General features: G+C 51.5%; 2 protein-coding genes across 2 annotated transcripts in view; both read right to left on the reverse strand.

The window, feature by feature from the left end:
- The window catches only part of LOC136398600 (putative per-hexamer repeat protein 5), a 38,307-nt gene extending 32,864 nt beyond the window's left edge, over positions 1 to 5,443 (reverse strand). Inside the window, exon 1 of the mRNA XM_066372770.1 lies at positions 5,393 to 5,443. Coding sequence (XP_066228867.1) covers positions 5,393 to 5,443 — 51 coding nt within the window. The remainder of the gene's footprint in view (positions 1 to 5,392) is intronic.
- FAM135B (family with sequence similarity 135 member B) overlaps positions 1 to 21,578 on the reverse strand; it is a 213,858-nt gene that overhangs the window by 180,187 nt on the left and 12,093 nt on the right. The gene's annotated exons all lie outside the window — the stretch shown is intronic.

Consider the following 21,578-nt stretch of genomic DNA (forward strand, 5'->3'; position numbering starts at 1 on the left):
CAAGCCCCTACGAGTCGAGGAGACGGGCCCATGCTCCCGACACGTGTGTTCTGGCGCCGAAACCGTGACCGGCCGTGGCGAGCAAGACAGCTGCGCTGTGACCCAGTTACAGAGAGTGGGTCGGAATCTCGGTCAGGAGAGAGAAGCAGGTCAGTGTCAGGCTGAGCGTGCGGCGGGCCTGAGGTGACACGAGGGAAGGCCTGCGAGTCAGAACGAACGCACAGGAAGGGACAGTGTGGTCGGCAGACGAGCAGGTGAGTCCCGGGCGGACCTCAGGTCCCCAAAGACCCACTGGACGAGGTGAGGTTTCTCTGGCCAGAAAAAGGCCTGCATGGTGTGAAACAGGCAGCACAGAGATTAAGAACGGGTGCACGAATAATTAGAAGCCGTATATGTAAGAGATCTCCAATCAGTTCCCAGCTCACCAGTGTTCGCTCGAGAAATTAATGACTCAGCAACTGAATTAAAAATCAGAAATAAAAAATGGTGACATTGTGTCTTACAGGATGAGAGGGGATGCCAACCAATACATCTCTGCCAAAGTAACTGTAAGGCCGGTGGATAATGGGGGATGGTCACGTGGGGAGCCCAGACCCGCGAACTTTGGCTGGGACCGCCCACAGCCAAGCGCGCCAAAAGAGGCTTCACAGGAACCGTTTGGAAAAAAGCGACCGTCTACCAGCCAGTGGGATTTCACCACGTCATATTGGCTCAACTTCCCTAGAGGGACCCCTTTAAATATCTTCCACGCAGTTTAATCCGTGCAACTTCCCTGGCCTCCATCTTACCTCGGGGCCAGGGAACCTTGCCAGGCGGGATGCGCGCTCCGTACTCAATAAAGCCTTTTGTTATTGTACACTTTGTGGCTCCGAGACCTGTTTCTTCCTTCTCGGCGGGGAAAAATACCTTACAGTAACTACACGGGTTTATAAGGCCTCCTTCTGTGTATAAAGCTCCTCGCTCTCTAGACTCAGGGCTGGGGTGTCGTTCTGTCTAGTGTGTGTCTCGTTCAGGAGATGAGAGAGCATGTCTACATTCATCGCGGCGGATGAATGTGTTTCTTTCTTGAAGGAGACGGTGTGGCAAATTTATACGCGCCTGGCTTTGGTGACTCAGGAACAGGGGATTGTGTCACCAGCGAGACGCTGCCTATTATCACAAGGACATATGTCTTAAGGAGGTGTGACAAAGTGGGGAGAGGGAAGTGGGTCCCAGGACTCAAGACGGTGACAAAGCACTCCTCCTACTTGTTTTCCAATAATGCGTCTCCCCGCTCAAAAAGGGCAAGCTCTGAATAAGTCCTCGGTGGTTCAGCTTCTGTGTAATCCTTGCCTTCCCCAAATACTCCTCAGGCGGCCCTGTTGGGCCTCTGCTATGAATCTGCAGAAGACGTTGATCCATTTAACCCTCATGTTCACCGGAGGGTCAACGGAACCAAAACCTTTCCAAAGCTACACACCAAATTTAAAACAGCCCAGAAATATTCTCGCTGAAACGCTGAGGCTGAATTGATCCAAGTCCCCGGGGTCTGTGTGGTGCAGTATCACGAGCCATGAGACACGGGTGATTCCTTCCATTGAAACTAATTACCTTAAAGGGAAAGCCTGTTCCTTTCGTGGTACTAGCTGCAATTCAAGGGCTCAGTAACCACATGTGACGGACGGTGACCATATTGGACAATGGATAGAGATCATTTTCATTATCACCGAAAGTGCTATTGGACACCATCACCTCAGACCGAGCTTTTTACTGTTTCTGAAAAAAAAGGGGGCAGAGAATTGAGGTAAGGGGCATTATGAGATATCAACCATAAAACACCAGCATGTGGGGACCTTTATAAGAAAACTGGCCTATCTTCTCAAATAGTCAGTTATTCTGGGTGGAGGATTGGGAAGAGAAATTTGAGAGCCTGGGCTAGGTCACGTCACGTAGCTCTGCAAACTTCAGAGGCAAACCACGTGCCACAGCTTGCTAGTACCCAGTGAGAGAGGCACTGTCTTTGAATTGGAACCAAATTCTTTCACTAGCTTGTGTGTGCGTGTGTGTGTGTGTGTGTGTGTGTGTGAGAGAGAGAGAGAGAGAGAGAGAGAGAGAGAGAGAGTATGTGCATGCATGTGTGTGTGTGAGAGAGAGAATGTGCATGCATGTGTGTGTGTGAGAGAGAGAGAGTATGTGCATGCATGCATGTGTGTGTGTGTGAGAGAGAGAGAGAATGTGCACGCATGTGTGTGTGTGAGAGAGAGAGTATGAGCATGCATGCATGTGTGTGTGTGTGAGAGAGAGAGAGAGAGAATGTGCATGCATGTGTGTGTGTGAGAGAGAGAATGTGCATGCATGTGTGTGTGTGAGAGAGAGAGAGTATGTGCATGCATGTGTGTGTGTGTGTGTGAGAGAGAGAATGTGCACACATGTGTGTGTGAGAGAGAGAGAGTATGTGCATGCATGCATGTGTGTGTGTGTGAGAGAGAGAGAGAATGTGCACGCATGTGTGTGTGAGAGAGAGAGAGAGTATGTGCATGCATGTGTGTGTGAGAGAGAGAGAGAGAGTATGTGCATGCATGCATGTGTGTGTGTGTGTGAGAGAGAGAGAATGTGCATGCATGTGTGTGTGAGAGAGAGAGAGAGAGTATTTGCATGCATGCATGTGTGTGTGTGAGAGAGAGAGAGAGACAGAGAGAGAGAGAGTATGTGCATGCGTGCGTGTGTGTGTGTGTGTGTGTGTGTGTGTGTGTGTGTGATTTTTCTTTTTCAATAGCCAGGCTTACATAGTCTTTATACTCTTTATCCAAAACAGCCCAGGGGGCTATTTTTAGCACACATCTGTGTGTCCTAGGGGACCTCAACTTGGATTCTGTTACCCTTACAACACTTTCCTTATTTCAAACTTAGACTGTCATCCAGCAACTGAATGTCAAACACGCCATTCATCTCTGCCTACCACACAACTAGTTCATTTTCCATAAAACAGTTAGCACCTTGTTGGTCAAATAAGTTAGTAAATATGATATATATGTTTGCTCACTTATAGTTTGCATTGGGTGTGGGGGACAGGCTGTAAGCAGGCAGGGTCATTATACCCTAAGGCTTAGTTTTAAGACTAAACCTTTCCCACCCTAAATGACTTTGTATCAGAGACTTCCTTGTTTGTATATTGGATTAAAGGTTTTGATTTCTACACTATAAAATGGGGCAGACCGGGAGCTTGCTCTCTCTCGGTTCCTGAGATTAGCATTAGAGAGGAGAGCAGAGAAAGGTCACATGGAGGAGAGGAGAAGCAGCCAAGATGGTGGAGTGCTGAAGAAGAAGCCAATTTGTGCAGAGAGAGGAGATGGGGAACAGAGGCGAATAAGGCTGGTGAGGTAAAAACCTTCGATTCCAGGAAACTCAGATAAGTCAGTGGCTTTGGGAGCCCTGAATGGAAAAGGAAGTATTTTCCTACTTTGTGTATATCTTGCCTGCCGGGTGCAAGCTAGGACTAAAGCTAATGGCCCACCAGTTCTTGGCTCCGTTGTTTCATTACCATCTGTCCGAATCAAATCCAAACCTGCAATGGCCTGGCAGCTGTGATGGTGGCTGTGGCTACTGGCTTTACACACCTAAAAAATGAAACGCATAGGCACAGATCTAACCAAATATATACAAGATCTAGATAAGGAAAACTACACGTCTCTGATAAAAAAAAATCAAAGAATTAACTGAATGGCAAGATACTCCATGTTCGTGGATAAGAAGACTCGATATTGTCACGATGTCAATTCTCCCCAACTTGATCGACAGAGTCAATGCCATACAAACTCCTAGTTAGTTATTTTTATGGATATTTACAAGCTGGTCCTAAAGCTTATATGGACAACAGGCAAAAAAAAAACAAAACATTCAGACTAGCCCACATGATATTAAAGAAAAGTAGAGTTGGAGGACTGACCCTACCTGACTTCAAGACTTACTAGAGAGCTACAGATAGTGTGGTTTCGGTGAAAAAATAGACAAATGGATCAATGGAACAAAACATAAAACCCAGAAATAAACTCACATAACGAGACTCAACGTACTTTTGACAACTGGAGCTCTGTGTGCAACAAGAGAAAAGAGAGTCGAGACACAGAGCCGAGAAAGGGGGACAGGGAGCTGGAGGCCAGCAAAGGGCACAGCTCTGCGAAGGTACCAAACAGCTGCAAAATTAATATTGATATTTTAGGAAGAAATGTCAGGCTTTCTGTCCCGTCCTTTCCTCGGGGAGGGGAGGGAGAAGAATGTAGAAGCTTCCTGACCTACAAGGACAATGGGTCATTTAGTCTTAACTAGAGAATAAAGGTTGTCTGAGGAACTTCTTTTCTCTTTCAATGGGAGACAGAATTTACACCACCCTACACTGATTTTAGCTCTCCCTCTCTTCCTGGAATCCTGAGAGTAACATACCTCTAGGCCAGTGGTTCTCAACCTGTGGGTCACGACCCCAGCAGGGGTCTAACGACCAAAACACAGGGGTCGCCTAAAGCCATGTTTTGGTCGTTAGACCCCACCGGGGTCACGACCCACAGGTTGAGAACCGCTGCTCTAGGCAAAGGAGCCGTGATAGACACTGAAAGATTTGTAAATGTCTTTGATTGTGTTACCTTAAAAGTTTTAATGTTTCTATGGATTCCCTAAACAAATGTTATAAACTTGTTAATAATTATGTCATGATGTCATGCTGTATGTGGTCAAAGGGTATATAACCAGCCTCTGCGATGTATTTGGGACACACGATTTGGGTCTGCAATGCCCTGTTAGTCACATGCGGCCAGCATATTTAATAAATCTCCTCCTTTAATAAAACCCCTCAAAATTCATCTGGACTAGGTGTCTGTAAAGCCAGTAGCCACAGCCACCATCACAGCCGCCGGGCCCATGCAGGTTCGCATTTGATTCGGACAGACAGTAATGAAACAAAGGAGCCAAGAACTGGTGAGTCATCATCATTATCCTAGCTTGCACCCAGTGGGCAAAAAATACACACAGTGGGAAAACATTTTCCTTTCCATTCAGGGCTCCCAAAGCCACTGATTTATTCGAGTTTCCTAGAATCAAAGGTTTCTAGCTCACCAGCCTTGTTCACCTCTGTTCCCCATCTCCTTCTCTCTTCACAAACTCTGCACAAACTGGCTTCTCCCTCGGCACTCCGTCATCTTTGCTGCTTCTCCTCTCCTCCACGTGGCCTTTCTCTGCTCTCCTCCAGCATGGGCTCCTCTGCCATTCAATCTGCAATTCATACTGAAACTTTCACCCTCAGGCAGCTTCTCACACAGAACTCCTGGTTTCCTCTTGAGTAAAAAGCATGCAGCCCACAGCCCCTAAAAGGACCGCCACGGGGAGCCGGAGCAGCCACAGTCATCAGGGGGCGGCCCCATACCGATCTCCGAATCTCGCTGACTACAGCAGTTGTATGGCCAGGAGCCGCCATCGTGGCCGCTCACATGCAGGTTCCCATTGGATTCAGGCAGACGGTAAAGAATTGGTGGAGTCGGAGGGGGTGGCCATTCTGTTTATCGGTGTCTCACCAAGACAGGCAAGCCACAAGAGAAGCCAAGGGAGAAGCAGAAAACCTGCTCTTCCTGTGGAGGGCAAGGGATCAGGGAGGCCCCTGCAATGGTGATAGCAGGAACTGAGAGCCCCCAGTCTGTCCCCATTTTATAGTGTAGAGATCAAAACCTTTAATTCAATATACAAATAAGAAAGTCTCTGATACAAAGTCACTTATCTGAGGCATCAATGGGATTCCTCATGAGAGGGCACCACCCCCTATCATGCAACAGTCAAGGGTGTGGGCAAAAGCTTAGTCTTAAAACTAAGCCTTAGGCTATAATACCTTTGCCAGCTTACACAAATAAATTTGTAAATATAATATATATGTTTGCTCGCTTTGGGTGTGGGAGACAGGCTGTAAGCTGGATTCTCTTGTGGCTTGCCTGTCTTGGTGAGGCACCAATAAACAGAATGGCCCACCATCCTCCGACTCCGCCATTTCTTTACCGTCTGCCCGAATCCAATGGGAACCTGCATGTGAATGGCCACGATGGCGGCTCCTGGCCATCCAGAGTCTCTACGTAAACCCACAGAAGTAAGGTACGGAACTTTACAACAAAGCTTCTTATAGCAAAGTTATAAGGAGAATGCATGCTGTGGAGCTAATAACGCACAGCAATGGTGACTACCATTCACACTATGATATCATATACTTCCAAGTTTCTGAGTATAGATCTTAAGTGTTCTCACCACATGTATCCACACACAAAATACAGGAGTTAACTATGTGAGTTGATGGATACATCAATTATCTTGACCTTGGTAATCATTCCACAATGTATCTGTATATCAAATCATCCATGCTGCATATGTAAATATCTCTGTGCTGTGCATTTAAGTACATATACTTATATTTGTCAATTATTCCTAATAAAGTTGAAAAAAATAACTCAAAATGGATCACAGACCTAAATGTAATACATAAAACTCTTAGAAGATAACACAGGAGAAAAACCTAGATGGCCTTGGGTTTGGCCGTGACTTTTTAGATACAACCTAATGACATGGTCCATGAAAGAGAGAACTGAGGAGTCAGACTTCATTAAAATTAAAAACATCTTGCCCTGGCTGGTAGAGCATCGGCCTGGCGTGTGGAAGTCCCAGGTTTGATTAACAGCCAGGGCACACAGGAGAAGCACCCATCTGCTTCTCCACCCCTCCCCCTCTCCTTTCTCTCTGTCTCTCTCTTCCTCCCCATAGCCAAGGCTCCATTGGAGCAAAGTTGGCCCGGGCGCTGGGGATGGCACCATGGCCTCCACCTCAGGCACTAGAACGGCTCCGGTTGCAACAGAGCAATGGCCCAGATGGGCAGAGCACCGCCCCCTGGTGGGCTTGCCTTGCCAGGTGGATCCCAGTTGGGCACATGCGGGAGTCTGTCTCTCTGCCTCCCTGCTTCTCACTTCAGAAAAAATAATAATAATAAATAAATAAATAACGTCTTACTTTGCAAAAGCCACTAATCAAGAAAACAAAACCACAACTTACAGACTGGGAGAAAACATTTGCAAAAGACATATCTGATTAAGGATTGGTAGCCACAATATACAAAAAATTCTTAGAACTCAACAATAAAAAAACAACAACCCTACTAAAAAATGGTCCAAAGGCCTTAACAGAGAAATCACCAAAGATAATATAAATATGACAAATAAACACATGAAACCACATTATATGTCATCATGGAAATGCAAATTAAAACAGCCATGCAGAACCCCTACACGCCTGGTAGAATGGCCCCAAACCCAGGACACTGACAACACCAGGTGCCGGCAAGGACGGAGCAATGGGAACCCTCAGTCACCCCTCAGTCACGGTGGGTGGGGATGCACAATGGTCAGCGACTTTGGAAGACAGTGCGGCGGTTCCTTACAAAACTAAACATGCTCTTATTATATGATCCAGCAATCACGCTCCTTGGTATTTACCCAAAGGAGTTGAAAACTTGTGTCCACACACACACACCTGCACAGGGATGTTTATAGCAGCCTTGTTCATTATTGCCAAAACGTGGAGTGGAGGCAACCAGGATGTCCATCCAGCAATCACGCTCCTTGGTATTTACCCAAAGGAGTTGAAAACTTGTGTCCACACACACACACCTGCACACGGATGTTTATAGCAGCCTTGTTCATTATTGCCAAAACGTGGAGTGGAGGCAACCAGGATGCCCAGGAGGTGAATGGACAAATGGGTCCATCCAGTGGACATTCAGTGTTAAAAGGAAATCAGCTACCAAACCGTCAAATGACCTGGAGGAAACTTAAAGGCATATATCCAAAGTGAAAGATGATGTCAGCTAGAACAGGCCACACACTGCGTGAGTCCAACCATGGAATACCGTATGACATGACGCTCTGGAAAAGGCAAAGCCAGGGAGACCGTGAAAAGATCAGTGTTTGTCAGGAGTTCGGTGAGAGGATCGGATGGACAGGTGGAGCAAAGGGGGCATGTTTCGGGCAGTGAAACTATGCATGCATGACACTGTGACAGTGGACACACGTCATCAGACATTCGTCTGAACCCACAGAATGAACAACACCTAATGTCAACCGTGCACTCTGGGTGATAACAGCACGTCAACGCACGTTCATCAGCTGTCACAAACGCTCCCCTCTGGGGAGGGGTGTTCATAGGGGAGCCTAAGCATGTCGGGGGGGAAGGTATACAGAAAACCTCTGTACCTTTTCTGAACTTCTCTGTGAATCTGAAACTACCCTAAAAAAATAAGTCTATTAAATTTTCTTGAAAAAAATAGTAAGTGCATACACTGTGAATTCTGTCTAAAAAAAAAAAATCACTATAAGCAACTTTCTTGAACAACCAGAGAAATATAACTGTGGGCCGCTGAATGGAGCGGTGAAACATGTTCCATCCTCTTCACTGCGATGGTGCCACCGGTGTCCCACGGAGGACCCCTTCTTCTCACTGCAGCACGATGAAATACGGGGGTTGGGCTGTCTCGAACTCTGCAACTTATTTTCAAGCCGTCGAGAAAACTATGCCATGCGTTCATATGCAGGAAAAGCAAAGCCTCCGAAATATTTCACCGCCGGTAAACCTCGGTGTCAGAAATGTCAGGTATGCCCCACGCCTTTCTGCGGCCTTTCTGGGGGATCGAACACTTTCATGAACGTCTGCATCAATTCTTGTGCGGCGACCTCCCGAGGGGACGGACAGCACCTGGCACGTGTCCGAGCTCCACGGAGCTTTGTATCCGCAAGCCCTCGCCGCTCTCCTCACCCAGGAATGGAAGGTTTCCATTCCGCTAACACATTTATTTACACGCGTCAAGGAGATAAGAACAAGAAGAATAACTGTTGTACCTTCTGACTCATCAGCTTTTAGTTTTTCATGACTCATCCCCCCGGATGGAAGAAAGGCCGCACATCTCACTCACACGCCATTTCCAGCGGATCGATGGCATCGTGACCCCACCTTGACTGCTTTTTCTCTCCTCTTCCTGTCAGTCCTTCTTTACTTCCTTTCTGAATAAGCTGCTGAAATTGACACTCAGGATTTAAACTTGCCCAATCCCATGCCAGGGGCCTCATTTCTCCTGGGTCCCATGACAACCTGCTTTGGACTCTGCCGGTGTTAACCGCCAGCATTGAAACACTATAAATCGAATAACCTATTTTAACTGAGAATGAGAACAGTTTCCCCACGTCAGGAAGAGCAGAGGAAAACAAAAAAGTCATCCAAGTTCCGGCGATAGGGTAGCAGATGATGACGGTGACAAGAGAGCCGTCACACTTAGGGCTCAGAAGGGGGAGACAGGAAGGCATTCTTCCCAGGCGCTCGGGGTGAGCGACCACCTGAACAGACCCCGGGGCGCTCAGGCAACAGCTCATATGACAGCTGGGCACCCTGAGAGGTGATGTGCCCCTGCTCATCTCAGGGACTTGGCAGGGAGGAGGGAGAGAAGGGTCAGGGAACAAGGAAGCGGTCAGCCTATCACGACTGGACAGTGGCCTTCCCCTGGACTGAGAGGTGGACGCAGAGCCAGGAGCCTCCAGCATCAGCGATTCCCCCAGTAAGTACGTGTGTAACCCCACGTCTCGAGGCGAAGCGTCACAGGGGACACACGGAATGACAAGGTGCAGATACCACATCGGTGCGTCTTCACCTCAAAGCTAGCTAACACCACAGGGGGGGGGAAGGCACGGGAATCTTACGCACGGCTTCTCCACAGCCCGGGGGGCAGTCTCCATCACAGTGCTCCTAGTATACCGTACACATGGCAGCGTTAACCCGGAGCACGCAGTGGTAACTGCCGGGCCGCTGTCCCCGCGGCTGGTCTGTACACAGCGACCTGTTCCCCCTTTTCTAGTATTCCATTCCACACCCGGGACGTGGTGGCCAGGGCACCAGAGGGCTAGCAAGAGCACGCAGGCTCTCTTCCACCCGGGGCACGCAGGCTCCTTCCACACGGGGCAGGCAGGCTCCTTCCACACGGGGCAGGCGGGCACGCGGGCTCTCTTCCACACGGGGCACGCGGGCTCTCTTCCACACGGGGCAGGCGGGCTCTCTTCCACACGGGGCAGGCGGGCTCCTTCCACACGGGGCAGGCGGGCTCTCTTCCACACGGGGCACGCGGGCTCTCTTCCACACGGGGCACGCGGGCTCTCTTCCACACGGGGCAGGCGGGCTCTCTTCCACACGGGGCAGGCGGGCTCTCTTCCACACGGGGCACGCGGGCTCTCTTCCACACGGGGCAGGCGGGCTCTCTTCCACACGGGGCAGGCGGGCTCCTTCCACACGGGGCAGGCGGGCTCTCTTCCACACGGGGCATGCGGGCTCTCTTCCACACGGGGCAGGCGGGCACGCGGGCTCTCTTCCACACGGGGCAGGCGGGCTCTCTTCCACACGGGGCAGGCGGGCTCTCTTCCACACGGGGCACGCGGGCTCTCTTCCACACGGGGCACGCGGGCTCTCTTCCACACGGGGCACGCGGGCTCTCTTCCACACGGGGCAGGCGGGCTCTCTTCCACACGGGGCACGCGGGCTCTCTTCCACACGGGGCACGCGGGCTCTCTTCCACACGGGGCAGGCGGGCTCTCTTCCACACGGGGCACGCGGGCTCTCTTCCACACGGGGCACGCGGGCTCTCTTCCACACGGGGCAGGCGGGCTCTCTTCCACACGGGGCAGGCGGGCTCTCTTCCACCCGGGGCACGCGGGCTCTCTTCCACACGGGGCGGGCGGGCTCTCTTCCACACGGGGCAGGCGGGCTCTCTTCCACACGGGGCAGGCTGTCTTCCACACGGGGCAGGCGGGCTCTCTTCCACACGGGGCAGGCGGGCTCTCTTCCACACGGGGCAGGCGGGCTCTCTTCCACACGGGGCAGGCTGTCTTCCACACGGGGCAGGCGGGCTCTCTTCCACACGGGGCAGGCTGTCTTCCACACGGGGCAGGCGGGCTCTCTTCCACACGGGGCAGGCGGGCTCCTTCCACACGGGGCAGGCTGTCTTCCACACGGGGCAGGCGGGCTCTCTTCCACACGGGGCACGCGGGCTCTCTTCCACACGGGGCAGGCGGGCTCCTTCCACACGGGGCAGGCGGGCTCTCTTCCACACGGGGCAGGCGGGCTCCTTCCACACGGGGCAGGCGGGCTCAAGAAGGAGCTGATAAAATAAGGACGGAAATCCGAGGGAAATTCAAGGTAAGTGTGACCGCCGCAAAGGGTCTTGTACTTGAGCAGGAGTTGAAAAGCCTACGGGGGGGGGGTACACGGTGGGGTCTCAGACAGAAGCCAGACACAGGAGAGGACACTCAGTGCCAGCAGTGTTTCCCAAATGTTCCGGGATACATGGTCAAGCAGAAAACAAGCCCCCGCACACAGATAGTGTGTCCTATGGGCATTCGCTGTTGATACATTTCTACCGACAAGAACTTAAGTCTCAGGACGTTGATGTAGGGGCCGGGACTCAGTAAGTAGAATCTCTCCTTCAAATGGTCTTGACAGTATATATTTTTAAGGCATTATATTATTTAATTAGGCTTTTAAAAAGGAAGAAACTTGCAATGTGGCTTTAAAGACATCTACTTGACCTTCATCCCTATCTGAGCACGCCCCGTGGATTCTCTCCTGAAGGCAGCAGGAGGGACAGGACCCCACGGAACCCTGTGGGCTCAGGACGGAGCAGGCGGATTGCGGAGAGCGGCAGGACTGTTCCTACGTGCGATGACAGTTCAGAAAGCTAAGGACACACTGAAATGAATTAAATTCTTCTCGGCTTGAAACCTCTTCTGCTTCTGCTCCCCTAAGACCGTGATCCGGTGATCAGCTCTTCTGGTCACCACGGTCCAATGGAGCCAGGAGGAGAACTAGAGACTAAGCATTAGTTAAATGTGGACTTTATACCCAGCCTGACGAAACCAATAGCCCCACCTCGCCCTTGCCCTCCCTGCCACAGAACAATCCCTTAAAAAAAAATCTAAAACCTTTTCATGTCATTCCTCAGCTTAAAACTCTTCTCAGGATCCCCGGTGCCCACAGGATGGAGCACGGCATCCTGGGGGGCACGTCCTACACAGCCCCCCAGGGTGACGTCCCTGTTCCTCTCCCGCACAGACCCCGTACTCTACCTGGGGTATTTATACCAGAGAGTTCTAAACTCCCTCGTCTAACCATTTCCTTTCTAACCGCTGCTTGAAATGAGAACAATGCTCCAGAGTCCAAGCCCTTGCTTGAACCAGATTCGGACTAATGTCCTTCGAAGCAATTTCCTCAAGACCCTGGATACTAGATAGACCCAGGATATGTGGGTGGCTAGTTGAGCTGCTGAGGAGAAGAAGGCAGTGATCATTCACTAGGACAGAGCCAGGGGATCAGTCAGTCCTTCGCCCGCAGGATTACAAGGCAACCAGCGAGGAGAGCAGTGTTCCTGAGCAGTTGGTCGTTATTTTTATACCATTCCTTTTATTACCTACCAAGAACTGGGAGAGGGGGAGGGGGAGACAGGGAGAAAGAGAGAGAGGCCCTCTCTATGCAATTAGAACGCTGCTGTTTTAATTCCATTGGAGCCCTGTGCCAAGGTGCATAAGGCTATCAGCAGACCGGGCTCCGGCAGCCAGGAGCCAGCCCTGGCGACGGCGTCGCCACTCACAGCCTTGGCACAGACGTCTTCTCTGCCCGTCACAAAGATCGGTGTTTCGTGCTTTAGTTTCATGTTATATATCTGACTTCATCAACTTGTCTCAGGCAAGACTTTACATAGACCTCACGATTCTGTCTGCAAGTGGCAGACCCCGTGTCCAGTGAGCAGCAATAAAAAAAAACAAAGCTAGCCTGGGTTCCTCCTTTCCAGGGCAGAGAGAGTCGAGCTTGCCCTGTGGGAGGCCAGGTGGCCCACGCTCCCCGGGCCACGGGCGGAGGGTGGTGTAGATGGCGGAGCAAAGAGTGAGGACTTGGAAGCCAGCTGGGTTCCAATCACATTCCAGCTCCACCCTCACTGGGTGACCCTGGGCAAGTTATCTATTCTCTGAGCCTCGGTCCCTCTCCTGCGAAGGAGAATAATGATACTACGTCTCTCATGTGACTCTGGGGACAAACGACAAAAGGCCAGGTGGTGAGCACAGAGACCAGGACATCCTGGGCACTCAGTATATCAATATATATAGCTCCCTCTGATAATGTGTGACTCATTTCTATGTTGTAAAAGATGCAAGGTTCCCGAGGGTTCTGGGAGGCGGTGACGGTGGCATCGGTGGCATCAGGGGCGTCCCTGGCCTGCACCCCTTCGAATGGAACGTCCTTCACACACACACACACACACACACACACACACACACACACACACACAGTCACAACTTGCTTCCCCCCAGCTTTGGTCGGGTCTCTGCTCAGCGGTCCACACACCAGAGACAGCGTCCCGGCCACTCTATTCAAACAGTCCTTCTCTGGACACTTGACCATGTTTTGTTTTGCTACATTAGTTCCTATTGTATTTATTTGTATGTTTTTATTCCCCTAATTGCTGTATTAATTGACTCCCTCCACTCAGTCCGGGGGTCTGTGAGAGGGAGGATTACTTGTGTGTTTTTATTCCCCTAATTGCTGTATTAATTGACTCCCTCCACTCAATCCGGGGGTCTGTGAGAGGGAGGATTACTTGTGTGTTTTTATTCCCCTAATTGCTGTATTAATTGACTCCCTCCACTCAATCCGGGGGTCTGTGAGAGGGAGGATTACTTGTGTGTTTTTATTCCCCTAATTGCTGTATTAATTGACTCCCTCCACTCAATCCGGGGGTCTGTGAGAGGGAGGATTACTTGTGTGTTTTTATTCCCCTAATTGCTGTATTAATTGACTCCCTCCACTCAATCCGGGGGTCTGTGAGAGGGAGGATTACTTGCTCAGGTCTGTTCACTCTCTGTCCCCCATGTGTTGAGAAGCACCCATCATTCAAGTGATTAAAAACAGGAAGGGGACACAAATGCATATGAGCAAGTGAAAGAAACCAATTGGAGGAGCCGAGGGGACGCACTGCATGATTCCAGCTGTGTGACCTTCCAGAAAAGGCACGGCGGCGGAGATGGTAAAGGGTCCTGGTGGTCAGGGATTGGGGGAGAGGAACGGATGGACAGGTGAAACGCAGAGGACGCTCAGCGCAGAGGAAATGTTCGGTGTGATGCTATGTAATACTGGATCCATGTCATCACACATTTGTGCAAACCCACAGAAGATACAACACCACCAGGGAGTCCTGGTGTAAACTATGGACTTGCAGTGGTAACAATGTGTCAACGCGGGTTCACCAAAGGTAACAGAGGTACACTGCGCTACAGGACATTGATAATGGGTGCAGGTGTGGGGAGGGAGTAGACAGGAAATCTCTGTCATTTCTGCTCACTTTGGCTGTGAACCTAAAACTGCTCTCTAAAAATAAAGCCTCTTAACAACAAACCCATGAACAAAAACCAGATTCTCATTTAGTTATATGGGCCCATTATGGCCCTATCTAATCAGTCCACCACAGAGCCTACAAGTTATTTCTAAATAAAACCTCTGCTCTGCCCTGGCTGGGCACATCAGTGGGAGCATCAACCTGGTATGCCAGGGTTGCAGGTTTGATCCCCGGTCAGGGCACAGACAAGAATCAACCAATGAATGCATAAATAAATGGAACAGATTGATGTTTCTCTCTCTCTCTCTTCCCCCTCTTCTCTCTCTAAAATAAAATAAAATAAATCTTTAAAAAAGAAACTCACATGCAGATACTCCACTACCATAAAAACCTTCCATGTTTTTCAATAGCCTAAAGATTAAAGATTTCTGGGCAAACGGTTAACAAACATCTCTTCCCCTTCTGCATGATCAATCTGACCACTGGATAAACTTTCTAGGTCAAGCCCTCGGTATATGTTGAAGGGTCAAATCTGCAACCTCTACCACCTGCAGCCGTGAACTTTATTGTCTCTAAATTATCTGCAAAATACAGGTGGACTTAGGGCTGCCACCTAACACAACTCCAAGGGGCACTGTGCTGTCTGGAACCGGAGCCCCACACCCAAGTGTGTGAGGAGCAAGATGTCAGAGGCATCCCTGGAGTTGGCCACCTTACAGATTAAAAATAATAATGTGTGGGAGTGCTTAACAGAATGCCTGCTCAGATCAGTTCAATAAACATTAGTATCTGGGTGGGGGGATGATGATGAAGATGCTAATTGTGTCTTTGTATCCTCTGCACTGCACCTGGCCCAGGGTAAGGCACTCCGCGATAATTTTCCGGATGAATAAATAAAAGGAATCCCTGGTCTTGTATTCTCCGTTCTAAATTATAAAGCACTCTGAAGTCCCACCCCAAAATAACACAAAATCCAAAGGTGTCACTGTGTCCCTGATTTCCCCACTAAAAGAAGCTCTGGTGGAGCTGCCCGCGCCCCCCCCCAGGCAGGCTCAGTGCCGGCCTGAGACAGTCTGTTTCTGAGCACCGTGACACCCTGGGGCGGGGACTTCCGAGGGGGATCTCAGCGGGACCAACTGTGTGTGCCTGCAGGGCGGGGCTGATAATAAACAAGGTTCAGCAATGCGGCTCCTGGCTGGTTCTGGTTACCCACGGGCCTCCGGGAGTTTAGCACCGGATTGACCGTTCCTGAGCATTTCATCTTCCCGAGGGATGTCCACATGGGCTCTCAGAGATGGGGGCGGGGAGTGGCCGTTCGCCGCAGGCGCTCAGCTCAGGGAGCCTGGCCTGGACAGCGGGTCTGGGCCCGTGCCCGTGGCTCCAGGGAACAGCAGAGCCTCAGTGTCCTGATCCCGTGCGTTCCGAAACATCTGTGCTTTGACTCGGCCGGCTCACCCTATTTCTGTGGGCTGGGCTGTTGCATTCAGGTGGCACAGAGAAGTCCTAACAGGACCACGACAGGCTATGCACACGGGGTGTGCGCCTGACGTATGAAGACATTGTGGACTGCAGAGTAGATCTGGCCCTCAGACCGCCCACCGTCCAGAAGGAAAGGGAACGTACACGGACACGCAAATCCCTCTGTGGAAAGAGACCGTGAAATAAAATACAGATCAGAGAAGTACGGGAAGAAGGGAGGCCTGGAGGAAGACCAAATTCAAAAGAAAGAAGTTATTTTTAAATAGAAGAAAGCCAAGCAGGGGGGAAAAACACACACACACACACACACACACACAAAAAAAAAACCCACTAGCAATTATGTCTCCATCCCTTCTCATTATAAAAACTGGGGGAAACCGAGCCTAAGATAAGCAAGTCAGCAGGTCCAAGTCCAGGCCGCGCTGTGCTGTGAGCCTGTCCGTAGTTAGTGTACCTCCGCCCAGAGAGCCGGTCTGTAGTTAGTGTTAGTGTACCTCTGCCCGCCCCAGAGACCTGTCTGTAGTCAGTGTACCTCCGCCCGGAGAGCCTGTCTGTAGTTAGTGTACCTCCGCCCCAGAGACCTGTCTGTAGTTAGTGTACCTCCGCCCCGAGAGCCTGTCTGTAGTTAGTGTTAGTGTACCTCTGCCCGCCCCAGAGACCTGTCTGTAGTTAGTGTACCTCCGCCCGGAGAGCCTGTCCGTAGTTAGTGTACCTCCGCGCCGGAGAGCCTGTCTGTAGTTAGTGTACCTCCGCCCAGAGAGCCGGTCTGTAGTTAGTGTACCTCCGCCCCAGAGAGCCTGTCCGTGGTTAGTGTACCTCCGCCCCGGAGAGCCTGTCCGTAGTTAGTGTACCTCCGCCCACCCCAGAGAACCTGTCCGTAGTTAGTGTACCTCCGCCCCGGAGAGCCTGTCCGTAGTTAGTGTACCTCCGCCCCAGAGAGCCTGTCTGTAGTTAGTGTACCTCCGCCCGGAGAGCCGGTCTGTAGTTAGTGTTAGTGTACCTCTGCCCGCCCCAGAGACCTGTCTGTAGTTAGTGTACCTCCGCCCAGAGAGCCTGTCTGTAGTTAGTGTACCTCCGCCCAGAGAGCCGGTCTGTAGTTAGTGTTAGTGTACCTCTGCCCGCCCCAGAGACCTGTCTGTAGTTAGTGTACCTCCGCCCGGAGAGCCTGTCTGTAGTTAGTGTACCTCCGCCCGGAGAGCCTGTCCGTAGTTAGTGTACCTCCGCCCCGAGAGCCTGTCTGTAGTTAGTGTACCTCCGCCCCGAGAGCCTGTCCGTAGTTAGTGTACCTCCGCCCGGAGAGCCTGTCCGTAGTTAGTGTACCTCCGCCCAGAGAGCCTGTCTGTAGTTAGTGTACCTCCGCCCGCCCCAGAGAGCCTGTCTGTAGTTAGTGTACCTCCGCCCGCCCCAGAGAGCCTGTGTGTAGTTAGTGTACCTCCGCCCCAGAGAGCCTGTCTGTAGTTAGTGTACCTCCGCCCCAGGGAGCCTGTCTGTAGTTAGTGTACCTCCGCCCCAGAGAGCCTGTCTGTAGTTAGTGTACCTCCGCCCGCCCCAGAGAGCCTGTCTGTAGTTAGTGTACCTCCGCCCCAGAGCCTGTCTGTAGTTAGTGTACCTCCGCCCCAGGGAGCCTGTCTGTAGTTAGTGTACCTCCGCCCCAGAGCCTGTCTGTAGTTAGTGTACCTCCGCCCCAGAGCCTGTCTGTAGTTAGTGTACCTCCGCCCCAGAGCCTGTCTGTAGTTAGTGTACCTCCGCCCGCCCCAGAGAGCCTGTCTGTAGTTAGTGTACCTCCGCCCCAGAGCCTGTCTGTAGTTAGTGTACCTCCGCCCCAGCAGGGAGCTCCGGGACCAGATGCACCCACGCTGGAATTCGGGTACAGAGACCGGTCAGCTCTGTGATTTCTGGCAAGTTGCCCAATGTCTCTGTGCTTCCGAAGCTTTTTTTGTGACAAGGGACAAGCAGGAAGGCTTTTACCTTGCTGCTGTTTCTTTTTTTTTTTTTTTTTTTGTTTTAAAAATTTGATGTGTTGTAAAGATTCCTTAAGAAAAATCCACATCAAGTGACCGGCTCGGGAAAAGCGTTCACCTCTTTGTTGAATGAACGTATAAAGAAGAGAGTGTTCAAGTGCATTGTCTGGAAGAGGGGAAAAAAGAGAAAGAGAGAGAGAGAGAGAGAGAGAAACTACTGCCTGTAATTTCTGGCTTCTCCCTGCTCTACCCCCTAGGAAAATCGAAGTCCTAGGAGAGAGGGAGCAAGTCTGTCCCACTCTGCACAGCGCCCCCAGCAGGGAGCGCGATGCTTAGCACAGACGATGTACTGATGAAACTTCCTTTATGAAGCAAACAGCTGGTCTTTCTCACGTCCTCTGCCCTGGGCTGGGCATTTTATAAAATAGGGGTGGGGGTCCAGCCCTTCAAGGCTTAATTCCACGTGGTCTACCTGGCAGTGCGACTTCAACTCCAGCCAGCCCTTGCTCACGCTCTAAGGTGAATGTCGGCCTCTCCACTCTAAGGTGAATGACTGTCTCTCCGCTCTTGCTCACGCTCTAAGGTGAATGACTGTCTCTCCGCTCTTGCTCACGCTCTAAGGTGAATGACTGTCTCTCCGCTCTTGCTCACGCTCTAAGGTGAATGACTGTCTCTCCGCTCTTGCTCACGCTCTAAGGTGAATGACTGTCTCTCCGCTCTTGCTCACGCTCTAAGGTGAATGACGGCCTCTCCACTCTGTTATTTTTGACTTCCCCTTTGCTCCCGGTTCCATCCCGTCCACCCCAGGGTCTGTGCTAGTGCCTGCTCCCCGCACTGCTGGGACCCATTCTGTAACAACCAGCGCCAGGAACCAAGACCTCACCGTGGGATTGTGCATCTCAGGGTGCCAGGGCCCCCGCCAACTTCCCAAGGTTGCACGGGACAGCCAGGCGTTGGCTGGGGGTACAAGGTGAGCAAGGGACGTCCCGGCCCTGCAGGAGCTCAGAGTTCAGAGAAGAATGTGACATTCATCAATTTGATGATGGGCATCCGTACAGGCGACATGATGAGCCCCGGGGTTGAGGGGGCCGGTCCACACCAGAGTTGATGCTTGACTCGCAGAGGTGACTGCGAAACGTAATAGAGATTCCCAGACTTAAGGGGGAGTGGGATAAAGGCCATTTCAGCAGAGGAGGCATGACCATGGGTTGTGGAGCTGACACCTTCCTCACTTCCAACGTTGTGGGGAAATGACAAGACACATGGAATGCCTGCGTGGTGGGGAGGAGGGCAGGGGACAAAGAAACAGAGCAGAAGGGAGGGAGGTGCATGGACAGAAAGGTCCTCAGAAACCTGCTCACGGAATGCCTTCCATACTTGGCCGCTTCTGGAATTCGGGGAAAAGGTCCTACCCGGACTGGTCATTGAGTCATACAGGGCCCTCTACCCAGCTTAGAAGAAGCTGAGCTTGGCTCAATGCTCTCTGACCATCTTGATAGAAATAATACTGTCCACCTTCATGTGCAGTGGTCCTGCAGACTGTGTAGATGGTCCCAGGGACAATCTAGTTCCAGTCTGTGACACTCCACGGTGCTTGTGGCATCCAGCCACTGTTGACATGTTTTCCATAATATGTCGGCTAATTTCATCCCCCACACATCCCATTATGTAGGGATAATGTTATTACCATGTTTGATGAGAGAACTTATGCCTCGGAAGGTTAAGAAACTTGACAAAGGCCAGTGGTAGAGGTAGGACTCAATCCTTTCCTCCTGACCAACCACAGAGTCTCTTCATTTTACGTTTTCACCATCAAGAGAATGCTCTAGACAGCTACACTTTACTTTTTTTTACTCTTTCCACATCCACCTACCATCCACCCACCCATCTACCCATCCATCCATCCACCCACCTATCCATTCATCCATCCATCCATCCATCCATCCATCCATCCATCCATCCATCCATCTATCCATTCACCCATCCACCCAACCACACATTTATCCATCCATCTATCCATATATCCATCCATCCACCAAACCACCTATCCATCCATCCATCCATCCATCCATCCATCCATCCATCCATCCATCCATCCCTACAACCATCCATCCATCCATCCATCCCTACAACCATCCATCCATCCATCCATCCCTACAACCATCCATCCATCCCTACAACCATCCATCCATCCATCCATCCCTAGAACCATCCATCCATCCATCCATCCCTACAACCATCCATCCATCCATCCATCCATCCATCCATCCATCCATCCATCCCTTCAACCATCCAACCATCTATCCACCTACCTATCCATCCACACATCCACCCACCTACCCATCCATCTATCCATCTATTCATCCATCAATCCACCCATCCACACACCCACCACCTACCCATCCATCTATCTATCTATTCATCCATCCATTGATTCATCCATCCATCCATCCATCCATCCATCCATCCATCCATGCAACCACTCACCCTTTCATCCAACAACTGAATAAACTGCACTTTCCTACAGTTTCTTGCAAAACCCTTGCCAATATAGCATCTGCACTTAGGTGCTTTTCGGGTACCATGAATAAAAAGTTGAACAACACCTCCCTGGCCTTCATAGTGAGGAACCTAAGAGTATCTGCAAAGGAGACGTCCATCCCCGTGCACACACTTCATTCTGGAAGGGGCTCTGCACAGACCTCCCCGTGCACACGCTTCATTCTGGCGGGGGCCCTGGACAGACCTCCCCGTGCACACACTTCATTCTGGTGGGGGCCCTGGACAGACCTCCCCGTGCACACACTTCATTCTGGTGGGGGCCCTGGACAGACCTCCCCGTGCACACACTTCATTCTGGTGGGGGCCCTGGACAGACCTCCCCGTGCACACGCTTCATTCTGGTGGGGGCCCTGGACAGACCTCCCCGTGCACACACTTCCTTCTGGTGGGGGCCCTGCACAGACCTCCCCGTGCACACACTTCATTCTGGGGGGGGCCCTGCACAGACCTCCCCGTGCACACACTTCATTCTGGTGGGGGCTCTGGACAGACCTCCCCGTGCACACACTTCCTTCTGGTGGGGGCTCTGCACAGACCTCCCCGTGCACACGCTTCCTTCTGGTGGGGGCTCTGGACAGACCTCCCCGTGCACACGCTTCCTTCTGGAAGGGGGCTCTGCACACACCTCCCCGTGCACACACTTCCTTCTGGAAGGGGCTCTGCACAGACCTCCCCGTGCACACACTTCCTTCTGGAAGGGGGCTCTGCACAGACCTCCCCGTGCACACACTTCATTCTGGTGGGGGCTCTGCACAGACCTCCCCGTGCACACGCTTCCTTCTGGTGGGGGCTCTGGACAGACCTCCCCGTGCACACGCTTCCTTCTGGTGGGGGCTCTGGACAGACCTCCCCGTGCACACGCTTCCTTCTGGTGGGGGCTCTGGACAGACCTCCCCGTGCACACGCTTCCTTCTGGAAGGGGGCTCTGCACACACCTCCCCGTGCACACACTTCCTTCTGGAAGGGGCTCTGCACAGACCTCCCCGTGCACACACTTCCTTCTGGAAGGGGGCTCTGCACAGACCTCCCCGTGCACACACTTCATTCTGGTGGGGGCCCTGCACAGACCTCCCCGTGCACACACTTCATTCTGGAAGGGGCTCTGCACAGACCTCCCCGTGCACACACTTCCTTCTGGAAGGGGCTCTGCACAGACCTCCCCG

The sequence above is a fragment of the Saccopteryx leptura genome, chromosome 3, assembly GCF_036850995.1.
Source record: "Saccopteryx leptura isolate mSacLep1 chromosome 3, mSacLep1_pri_phased_curated, whole genome shotgun sequence".
Lineage (NCBI taxonomy): Eukaryota > Metazoa > Chordata > Mammalia > Chiroptera > Emballonuridae > Saccopteryx > Saccopteryx leptura.